Below are 11,480 nucleotides of genomic sequence, written 5' to 3' on the forward strand. Positions count from 1 at the left end.
AATGAAAATCATGTCCATCTGTGTGTGTTCTAAGAGACTTAGGTAAAATTTAAACATTTTTTTCCAGTTAAAAAAAAAAAAGGAAAGAAAATTGGGGAAGCTTTTACTTGAGAGACACGTGAACTTAGATCCTAGATTTTGGCTGCTTTCATGCCTGTGGTGTTCAAGGCTCTGTCAGGACACTTGATACATGGAAGAGATGGTCTCACACAGAAGCTATTTGTTTCTCTAAGCCTTTTCTACTCCAGCTTCTCACAGTCCCCCCATATCAGGTTAGATTATTGGAAAGAAATGTACCAGACCACATATTCTTAGTTTCTCATGATAGGGAACTGAATAACTGAAACAAAAATGAATTATGTGTGGCAGATTTCTCATGCACCTTTTGAAGAAAAATTTATTTTTTCAAAAGCCCAGTTATGAAGTACTTTGATTTTTATTTTAAAGATTTTATTTATTTATTCATGAGAGACACACAGAGGGAGAGGCAGAGACACAGGCAGAGGGAGAAGCAGGCTCCATGCAGGGAGCCCAATGTGGGCTTTGACCCTGGGTCTCCAGGGTCAGACCCTGGGCTGAAGGCAGACGCTCTACCGCTGAGCCACCCAGGTGTCCCAGTACTTTGTTTTTTAATAAGAAATACTCTTTTATAAATTTACCAGAAATCTTCTCTATAAATATATCGTCAAGAAAAGTCCATCCAGATGGCTTCCTGCTTTCTCCATCCATGTTCTGCCAGGAAGCCAAATGCCGTTATAGGTGCTCCCTAGCAGTGCATGGCAGCATCCCTACGAACAAATATCTACATTTCTCTTTTTAAACTTGGGGACGGGTGTTTCATTTATTTGCCTCACTGTAGTATTGGAGCCACTCAATTCACAAACACACACCAGCACACGCACAATGCCTCTGTTTTCGATCTAGTACATTTGTGTCTATACATTATTTTCATTGTCCTTCAAAAAGAATTGCAATGTTCTCAAAATGAACTCGGCAGCATGTCCACTTCAGGGTGGTAGATCCCTCTTTAACCGCGCTGTCTATATTTAGGATAAATTATCATTTATTGGTTAAATAGAGCGGCGGTAAGCGGAAGGGACAGCAGGACAGCAAGTAGAATTAAGGGTGATGGTCCTATCAATATTATACCTAAGCAAACAGGACATGGAACATGGGTGGTGGTGTTTTTTTTTGTTTTTGTTTTTGTTTTTGTTTTTTAAACACCTAAAACAGGACCTCACCAGAAAATGGAGGAGAGGGGTCCTCAACACACCTGGCCCCAACAACTTACCTAGATAACTTTCAAATCATCCTGCAAACCTACAAATTCCATCTGAGATTTAAAGAGTGAACAGCTGGAACGCCACAGAGTGTAAGGATAGAGGGAACATTCCCCAGCATCTTAAAAGCCATCTACAAAAAGCCCACAACAAATATCATTCTCAATGGGGAAACACTGGGAGCCTTTCCCCTAAGATCAGGAACACGACAGGGATGTCCACTCTCACCACTGCTATTCAACATAGTACTAGAAGTCCTAGCCTTAGCAATCAGACAAATAAAAGGCATTCAAATTGGCAAAGAAGAAGTCACACCCTCCTTCTTCACAGATGACATGATACTGTACATTGAAAACCCAAAAGACTCCACCCCAAGATTGCTAGAACTCATACAGCAATTCAGCAATGTGGCAGGATACAAAATCAATGCCCAGAAATCAGTGGCATTTCTATACACTAACAATGAGACTGAAGAAAGTGAAATTAAGGAGTCAATCCCATTTACAATTGCACCCAAAAGCATAAGATACCTAGGAATAAACCTAACCAAAGAGGTAAAGGATCTATACCCTAAAAACTACAGAACACTTCTGAAAGAAATTGAGGAAGACACAAAGAGATGGAAAAATACTCCATGCTCATGGATTGGAAGAATTAATATTGTGAAAATGTCAGTGCTACCTAGGAGAATTTACACATTCAATGCAATCCCTATCAAAATACCATGGACTTTCTTCAGAGAGTTGGAACAAATAGTCTTAAGATTTATGTGGAATCAGAAAAGACCCCAAATAGCCAGGGGAATATTGAAAAAGAAAACCGGAGCCAGGGGCATCACAATGCTGGATTTCAAGTTGTACTACAAAGCTGTGATCATCACGACAGTGCGCTACTGGTACAAATACAGACATATAGATCAACGGAACAGAATAGAGAATCCAGAAATGGGCCCTCAACTCTATGGTCAACTAACTAATATTCGGCAAAGCAGGAAAGACTATCCACTGGAAAAAGGACAGTCTCTTTAGTAAATAGTGCTGGGAAAATTGGACATCCACATGCAGAAGAATGAAACTAGACCATTCTCTTACACCATACACAAAGATAAACTCAAAATAGATGAAAAATCTAAATGTGAGACAAAAATCCATCAAAATCCTAGAGGAGAACACAGGCAACACCTTTTTTTGAACTTGGCCACAGCAGTGTCTTGCAAGATACATCCATGAAGGCAAGGGAAACAAAAACAAAAATGAACTATTGGGGCTTCATCAAGATAAAAAGCTTCTGCACAGCAAAAGGAACAGTCAACGAAACTAAAAGACAACTTACAGAATGGGAGAAGGTATTTGCAAATGACGTAACAGATAAAGGGCTAGTATCCAAGATCTATAAAGGAACTTATTATAACTCAGCAGCAAAGAAACAAACAACCCAGTCATGAAATGGGCAAAAGACATGAACAGAAATCTCACAGAGGAAGACATAGACATGGCCAACAAGCACATGAGAAAATGCTCTGCATCACTTGCCATCAGGGAAATACAATCAAAACCACAATGAGATACCACCTCACACCAGTGAGAATGGTGAAAATTAACAAGACAGGAAACAACAAATGTTGGGAGAGGATGTGGAGAAAGGGGAACCCTCTTACACTATTGGTGGGAATGGGAACTAGTGCAGCCACTCTGGAAAACTGTGTGGAGGTTCCTCAAAGAGTTAAAAATAGACCTGCCCTACGACCCAGCAATTGCACTGCTGGGGATTTACCCCAAAGATGCAGGTGCAGTGAAAAACCGAGATACCTGCACCCCAGTGTTTATAGCAGCAATGTCCACAATAGACAAACTGTGGAAGGAGCCTCAGTGCCCATTAAAATATAAATGGATAAAGAAGATGTAGTCTATATAAACAATGGAATATTACTCAGCCATTAGAAACGACAAATACCCAGCATTTGCTTCAACATGGATAGAAATGGAGGGTGTTATGCTGAGTGAAGTAAGTCAATCAGAGAAGGACAATCATTACATGGTTTCATTCACACAGGGAATATAAAAAATAGTGAAAGGGATTAAAGGGGAAAGGAAAGAAAATGAGTGGGAAATCTCAGAGGGGGTGACAGAACATGAGAGACTCCTAACTGGGAAATGAGCAAGGGGTAGTGGAAGGGGAGGTGGGCAGGGGGCACTTGATGGGATGAGCACTGGGTGTTATACTATGCTGGCAAATCGAACGTTAATAAAAAATATACAAAAAAAAAAAAAGAATAAAGTAAAAAAATTTAAGAAAATAAAAACCTAAAACAGACAGTAAAAAGCACAAAGCTTAAGTGTTTAAAGGTATTAATTATTTAATGTATCTCTATGATCACCACTCCATCCGTTTTAGAACATTCCTAGCATTTTTGTTCACCTATTTTAAAAATAGTGAAAAACCACTGAGATAAACATTATTTAAAGTATTCTAAGAAGCCACACCTCAGATCCTTCGATAGCTCAGTTGGTAGAGCGGAGGACTGTAGATGTTGAGTCACGTGGGCATCCTTAGGTCGCTGGTTCGAATCCGGCTCGGAGGACTGTACCTTTTGAAAGGTTTTCATTGACGCAGCAAGTCTGGACCCTTAATGAAAGTTAAGAAAACTTTTTGTTTGTTTGTTTTGTTTTGGTTAAGAAAACTTGAACACAGTTGGGCAGGTTGTCGTTTGTGCTCACAGATGAACTCGTAGGCCTGAAAATAACAACAAAAAATAAAGGATCCTCAGGTTCGTACAAAAGAAGCTGCTTATGTAAGACAGGGTCTCCTGGGAGACTGACTTTTCATGAAGTTTTGGAAAGGGTCATGCGGAGTCTGGAGAAGCAGAAAGCAGGCTTGGCCCAAGGTTTTCATTTTATTTTGGAGGTCCTTTTGGATGGCCTTTCTGGGCTCTCTGTTGATATTCAAGTGAATAAACATTTTATTGATGACAACTTCAAATACACACAGGTGGAGAAAACAGCACAAATTACCATCATAGGCATCACACCTGTACAACTAGCATCATCTATACCCCTTCATGCCCCCTTCCCACCCCCGACCTTGTGAAGCAAAACCTAGACGTGTGCTCTCACTTCATCCACCGCGGCTCCGTGTTTTGAAGAGGTAAAGATTATTATTTTTTTTAATTTTTAAAAAAATGTTTATTTACTTATTTATCCGTGAGAGACCCACAGAGAGGCAGAGACACCGGCAGAGGGAGAAGCAGGCTCCCCGCAAGGAGCCCGATGTGGGATTCAATCCTGGACCCCCAGGATCTCGCCCCGAGCCAAAGGTAGACGTTCAACCACTGCGCCGCCCAGGCGTCCCTGAAGACCTTAGAATTAAATGCGGGACCGAGTCTGTATCTCTTAGCGCCCCCATCCTTCCTCCAAAAAAGCAGCGGCGGGCGGCGGGCAACTGATAGAAAATCCCGTTATAAAATTAATGAAACTAGTGTAAGCACCGGAGAAGTCTGGTTTATTCGATCTTTCGTCCTCTTTATCAAAGAGCTAGGCGCCGTGTTCAGGCAGAAATACACTGGGAGGGACGCCTGGGTGGCTCAGTGGATGAGCGCCTCCCTTCAGCCCAGGGCGGGGTCCCACATCGGGCTCCCTGCATGGAGCCTGCCTTTCTCTCTCTGTGTCTCTCATGAATAAATGAATAAAATCTTAAACAAACAAACAAACAAAACAAAAAAGCCCACAAAACACTGGGAGAGCCTTCCCCTCGGATGATAGCTCGACCCCGTGCCCCTGCTGCAGTCCTCCGGCTTCGTGTGCGCACACGTCCGTCTCAGCGGGATGGGAAATTTTGTCCGGCTGCAGCGAGGGCGGGTTTATATTATCCTCACACTCGCCCGGGGCCCCTTCTAGAAAGCCGGCTGCACCGCTGTCCACATTGGTAGCCTCGGGGCTTTGCATTTGGCCCTGCAGCAGGTGCAAAGGCGGGGGCGAAGGGGTAGGGGCGTGGCGGGGAACCGCGGCGCCAAGAGCAGGTGAACGGCGCCCCCTCCCGGACGGTTTCTGCGCCACGGGAGAGGTCTCGGAGGCGGTAGGGAGGGGGCTGGGCGGGGGTGGCCGGGACTGCAGCAGGGGCACGGGGTCGAGCAGGGGCACCGGGTCCTCAGGGGCGTGAGCATCGCCGGCCCGGAGGTTCCTTACTCCCGGCCTCTAGCAGGGCAGGGCCCAGGGGGCCAGAGTTAGAGCAGCGCGACGCCCCGGGTCGCCAGGGCCGAGGGGACACAGGAAACCATGTGTTCGTAACATCAATATGAATCACGTGTCAATACAAAGCTATGACAGGCGCCGAAATAACGTTTTTAAAACCAGAGAAGTAACTGTTGCATATTAACTGTTGCACATTTTTTTGGTAATCCTATTCACAAAATCAAACTTATAATTAATATTTTAAAGCAAACAAAAGGTTTTACACTAAATGAGGTCACAATTGAAATCTTTAAAACTTCTCTAAATTTCCGAAACGTGTATTTTCAAAGCTAAACTACATTTCCAAAACCTAAAGACATTCAGAGCGCTCGGATTCTCAAAAAAATAACTGAAACGTCAAAACTCCAGACAATTTTAAAAACTGAAAGTTAAGTCCACTTTGAAAGGTGGTATCATCTCCCAACCGGAGTCTTGCCCAGGTCCGTAGGTCAAATGTCGGGTTGATGGCTAAGACACAGAAACCTCGCCCGACTTCCCAAAGCTTTGCAACGTATCCAGAAGAGGCCGCCTCCTGCGTGTTTCCACGCAGCCGAGGCGTTCTCTAGGGTAAGTGACCCCCGGGGACCAACTCCTCCACTCCCGCCTCCCCATCGCCAGCCGCAGCCGGCTTCACCATCTCGCCTTTGATCCCGCCTTCCCGCTTCGAATCCCGCGGCCGACCAGGCCCCCACTTCCGCTTGCTGCGTCCAATCCGGTCCTTCTATGTACTATGACGTCATCTCCCCGCCCTTCGCCGCCGGCCGGCGCACGCGGTGTGCGGCAGGACGGCGCGGCGCTTTACGGCTGTCGTACGTCTCATCGGCGCCAGCATGGAGGCAGAGGAGTTGGAGAAGGAAGCTGTGGGGCAGGAGCCTCTGGAAGGGACAGACCAGAAAGCAGAGGCAGAGGAGGAGCAGGAGGAATCTGAAGAGGCGGCGTGTGGCGCCAAGAAGCGGGTGGTGCCGGGTATTGTGTACTTGGGCCACCTCCCGCCCCGCTTTCGACCTCTGCATGTACGGAACCTTCTCAGCGCGTTCGGAGAGGTTGGACGCGTTTTTTTCCAGCCCGAGGGTAAGAGCGCGGGCCCTGGATGTTCGGGAAGGGGGTGGGTTCCCTGGCGCGGAAGCCAGGGCGCTGCGGGGGCACGGGGCTCCAGGCCGGCGCCCGACTCCCTTGGTCATCAGCGGAGCTCTCAGCTTTCAGGAGGCGGGATCGGGGGTGGATAGCTCAGTAACACACGATGAGTAGTTCTTGCTTGGATGGTTAATTTGGGCTTGTCGTGTCGATTCCGCACGCCCCCGTTTCCTGAACCGGATTTGCCGGCTTGTTAATGAGTTCACCCTGAATAAAAATCTGAGGCTTTTTCAAACACAACGGCACCCATCACCTCTGCTCTCGTGACCTGAGTCTAGAAACAGACTCAGGACGGGTGTATGGCCAGGTGACCCCAGCTTTCGTCTGAGCTCTGGTTGAATTGGGTTTGGGGGCGTGTGCGAGTTTTAAATAGAATGTCCTGAGCCGATCTGATGCAGAAGTTGACGTTTGAAGAAAAGATTGAGTTTGACGTAGGGAAATGGCGTACGGGGAAAGGCCTTGCGGTGGGTTCCTGGCCCGAGGGGTCGTAGATGAAGTTGACTGGGTGCCACGTCGGCCTCCTAAACCACTGCTGTGCCTTTGGTTCACAGACGGGTTCGTGAGGCGCAAGAAGAAGGCAGTGTCAGCCTCAGCCACGGGAGGGAAAAAGCGGTCCAAGTACAGCAAGGACTACACCGAGGGCTGGGTGGAGTTCCGGGACAAGCGAGTAGCCAAGCGTGTGGCGGCCAGTCTTCACAACACGCCCATGGGAGCCCGAAGGCGCAGCCCCTTCCGTTACGACCTATGGAATCTCAAGGTGAGGGGGGTTAGGCTCTCCTGCCGCATCTCATCCTCCCACCTCCCCAGCCCCAGCCTAGGCACCTCATTCCCTCTTGCTGGCCTCACTCTCTCTCTTCACCTCTGCATTCCTGACATATCTTACCTGGATCTTTTCCTGTTTTCCTGTCCACAGTACCTGCACCGTTTCACGTGGTCCCACCTCAGCGAACATCTTGCCTTTGAGCGCCAGGTGCGCAGGCAGCGCCTCAGGGCCGAGGTTGCCCAGGCCAAGCGTGAGACTGACTTCTATCTTCGAAGTGTGGAACGGGGACAGCGCTTCCTTGCTACTGATGGGGACTCTTCCCGCCCGAATGGCTCCTGGAACTTTGCCCAGCGTCCTACTGAGCAAGAGCTGAGAGCCCGGAAGGCAGCTCGGCCTGGAGGAAGTGAACGGGCTCGCTTAGCTAATGCCAAGGACCAGGCTCGTTCCAACCGAGGGCTGCTTGCCAAGATCTTTGGAGCTCCACCACTTTCAGAGAGCACAGAGGAACCCTCACTAGTCAGGGACTCTTAAAAGGGAGAGAGACCCTTTTCATCTCCTGGCCCTGCTTCCTGTCTACATGATAATGACTACTCAGGCAGACATTTCATTTCTAAGACCAGGAATCTCTAGTGGGTGCTTAGACATAGACGTCTTATGGATCTCTGGTCCCCCCTCCAACTCCTGTTGCCTGGCTGAGGCACCTAATTCATACTAGCATGAGTATGACTAACTGCACATTCCTATTTTGTTTGATTCTTGACTGTCTGCTTCCTGCCCAATAGGCTCTTCTAAAAATCCCACTTTCTGGACCCAGGAAGAGCCTTTACTTCATGCTGGAGTGATAATATCTAATGCAGAAAGCTATTTTACTAACTTAGGTGAAGGGCAACAGCACCATCCTTTCTATTTAGATAAGATTAACAGGGACGGGTTAATGGGGTGGGACTGCATTGGGAGCCACCTTCCAAATGTTTGTATAGAAAAGAAAAAAATGTGTTTGTAGTTTATTGGAAATGGGAGGCGTTTTGTAAGTTCTGACTTCTGTCTCTTCATGTCCTGTTCACTCCCCTTAACTTCATCCCCTGGTCTCAGAGACACCATTCCTCCCTGACCCCTCTCAATTCAGCCTGGGACCTTTTCTATCTATCAAATTAATTTCTTAGCCCATTTTATCAGTTATCTAACCCAGCATTTACTAAGTCACTGTATGAGGACACAGGAATGGTAGGTAATATAATACATGGCCCTTGGCATTAAGTTATAGACCACTAGAAAGAGACAGATACATAAGAAATAAATATACAGAGGTACTACAGGCATCATTGTAGATATATATAAGGGATAAAGTAGGGGCCATGGGAGGGCATGGTTGACTCTATCTTGGATGGTAAGCCATGCTTAATATGGAGCTGATTCTGAATCACAGTCTTCCAGAGATGGATCACTTTCACCGGGTTTCTAGATCATTCCTGAAAAGTGAATTTAAAATCGAAATTAACTTGGTTTAGTCCTGATGTTGGAAACAAAGCTCCATGGATGGAGTGTTTGGTTCAAGAAACCATTGTAAAGGCAGACAAAACCTAGGAGGTAGTCAGGCCCAAATGATGCCCCTCAGGGGCACTTTTATGAATTAAGGCTTAGATGAGGGCGGGTTCACAAACAATATTCAAAGCAGCTCTGGAGGCCACAGAGTCTATGTTAGCCATGAAGAGAAGCTGAAAAGTGAAGTGTCACGATAAACTAAGGAATTAAATGATAAACATTAAAACTGGGCAGGGTTCCTGGCTGGATCAGTTGGTAAAGCATCTAAATCTTGATTTCGAGATTGTGAGTTTGAGCCTCATGTCAAGTTTAGAGATGACTTAAAAATAAAAAATCTTGAACAAACTGATCAATATCTAGTTTTTTAAACTTCTAGGAAGTAGTAGAATGTAATAATTTGGATTTTGCTAGTGCTATTTAATTTTTTTTCCCCACTATGCTTAATATAATTATGCATTTGTTCTTTGGGTGAAGTGGATTAATCCACTTACTTGGTTCTGAAGTAAAATTTTAGTCATGCACTTGTTTTGAGAGAATAAAAATGACCATACGGTAAAAAATGTTTGCTTGGTGTAACATTTTCCACAATGCCTATACCTTTCACACCCATGAAACAAAAATGTGTGTAATGTTACAGCCTCAGTCTTATAAGAACTCCATACCCTTGTTTCTGTGTTCATTTCTTGTGAGTTTGTTTCATGTGGATTGTTTCTTTGGGTCCTAATGTCTTCCACCTGAGCCAGAAAGATCCAGTGTCAGAATTTGATCAGCTATTTATGTACTCAGAATTCTAAGTGCCCATTGCCACCTTTGCTAGATAAAGAGAATATCAAGATTAAGAAACTTCTTTCCCTTAGGTTGCTAACAACTTAGAAAGTAAAATACATATAGGGCTTATGTATTTGAAATAAACTTCTCAGGCTAGGTGGCATATTCAAGGTCAGCATCTCAGGCTCCCAGTCAATAGTTTTGCATGATTAGCTCACACGTACAGCCTGGTAAATTGGGTAATTCACAGGTCCAGTGAGAAATGAAAATAAAACGGGTGGAAGAAAATGAATTTCCCGAGGAAATGTCAGCTTGATTCCTTGGGGACTGAGCCCTTTGAGGGCAGGAAAATTCCTTTTTTACATTTACTATTTTATTTCTCTTTTAAATGTTGCCATGAGTGACCCTGACATAGGTCAATTTTGTACAAATGCAGCACTTCTATACATTTCCAGAAGTGGAAAGTCTGTGAAGACTAATTTTGGTAGCTAATGTCAAAATGCCTTTTATGAAAAGTGCAAGAGACCATTTTGGGGATTACTCTTAAAAGCGAGGAAACATGGTTTGCAGAAATACCAGTCCCTGGAGGCCAGGTGCTCCAGGTAGAAGCCTCAGCACTCCTCACTGTCACTTGCAGACGTGGGGGTTCCGACCTGAGAACCCGACTGAGGGAGAGGCCGGGCCAGCTCGGTGTAAGGGGCAAGCTTTGCAGGACTTTGGCCAAGCGCCCGCTGCTGCCCTTCTCGGTGTGCACGCTACCGGACGAACCGACGCAGGTACAGGAGGTGGAATCTGGAAACAAAGTCAGCAGCAGCAGGTACAAAGGACGGGTTTGCGCTTGTATTTGAGGGCACCGCGAAGGGACTCGGCAAATCCGTAATCACCGAGCAAGAGAATATGACGTGTATCTCCATTCTCGATTTTCATTTAATTTGTGACAATGGTCAGAAACAACCTAGTCAGACAAAATATCAGAAGTAAAACCACCGCAGGAGATCCTTAAATGGCAACCACCGTCCCTGGGTGGGCTCGAACCACCAACCTTTCGGTTAACAGCCGAACGCGCTAACCGATTGCGCCACAGAGACACCGGCGATGAAGTGTCCCTCCTCAAACATGATCATTTCATTTTTCCAGTTCAGCCTGATAGTCTATGAGTGTAGTTTTCGTTAGGCCTATATATGGAAAAAAATGTTCCCTCGTGATTTTTTTTTTTTTTTGTTCCTATGTTTGTTTTCAAAACAAGTTTTGGTACTACAAGTCTTACTCATAGAGAGGAACCTCGGAATTCCGATTAGGCGGGGAGCAGGGCGCAGGACCTCACTTTACCCGAGTGTGACACCATCAGAACAAGGACACACGGACAGAGTTTATTTTCAGGTCAAAAAGAGAGTTCTCGCTGACACTTGAGTTGATAGAGCAGCCCCTCTAAGGATTCTGTATAGATGAAGATAGCAGTAAGAGCGACAGAAAGGAAAACCACTTAAGGGAAAATCTAGAGGCTCATCAATGCATCCTTAAATTATCAAATAAAAGTGTGCTTCCTGGGCAACAGGAGATTCTCAGGTACCAAAGTGGCAGTGCACAGCTATCTGGCTAATTGGAAAGAGAAAAACAAATCTCTACAGAGAGGAGACTTACCTCTCCACTGAAACTAGGGATCAAATTTAGCATCATTAACAGCGGCACAAATTAACACTGTGTGCTTCCTGATGAAGTCACAGGAAGTACACAGCACATGATATTCGGCGAAAAAGGATTACCTTG

General features: G+C 45.7%; 1 protein-coding gene and 2 non-coding genes across 3 annotated transcripts; 2 read left to right on the top strand and 1 right to left on the bottom strand.

The window, feature by feature from the left end:
• Positions 1 to 3,770: 3,770 nt before the first annotated feature.
• TRNAY-GUA lies at positions 3,771 to 3,861 on the top strand. Its single transcript is given in 2 exon segments — positions 3,771 to 3,807; positions 3,826 to 3,861. It is a non-coding gene; the product is annotated as a tRNA-Tyr (tRNA).
• Positions 3,862 to 6,285: 2,424 nt separating this feature from the next.
• ABT1 (activator of basal transcription 1) lies at positions 6,286 to 9,505 on the top strand. The gene is made up of 3 exons (XM_038584400.1): positions 6,286 to 6,577; positions 7,192 to 7,397; positions 7,554 to 9,505. The coding sequence occupies exons 1-3, from the start codon at positions 6,337 to 6,339 to the stop codon at positions 7,932 to 7,934; spliced, it is 828 nt and encodes a 275-aa protein (XP_038440328.1). The 5' UTR covers positions 6,286 to 6,336; the 3' UTR covers positions 7,935 to 9,505.
• A 1,222-nt stretch (positions 9,506 to 10,727) lies between these two features.
• On the bottom strand, positions 10,728 to 10,801 carry TRNAN-GUU. The gene has a single exon. It is a non-coding gene; the product is annotated as a tRNA-Asn (tRNA).
• Positions 10,802 to 11,480: the final 679 nt, after the last annotated feature.

Source organism: Canis lupus, chromosome 35 (genome assembly GCF_011100685.1).
Source record: "Canis lupus familiaris isolate Mischka breed German Shepherd chromosome 35, alternate assembly UU_Cfam_GSD_1.0, whole genome shotgun sequence".
In the NCBI taxonomy this organism is placed as follows: Eukaryota; Metazoa; Chordata; class Mammalia; order Carnivora; family Canidae; genus Canis; species Canis lupus.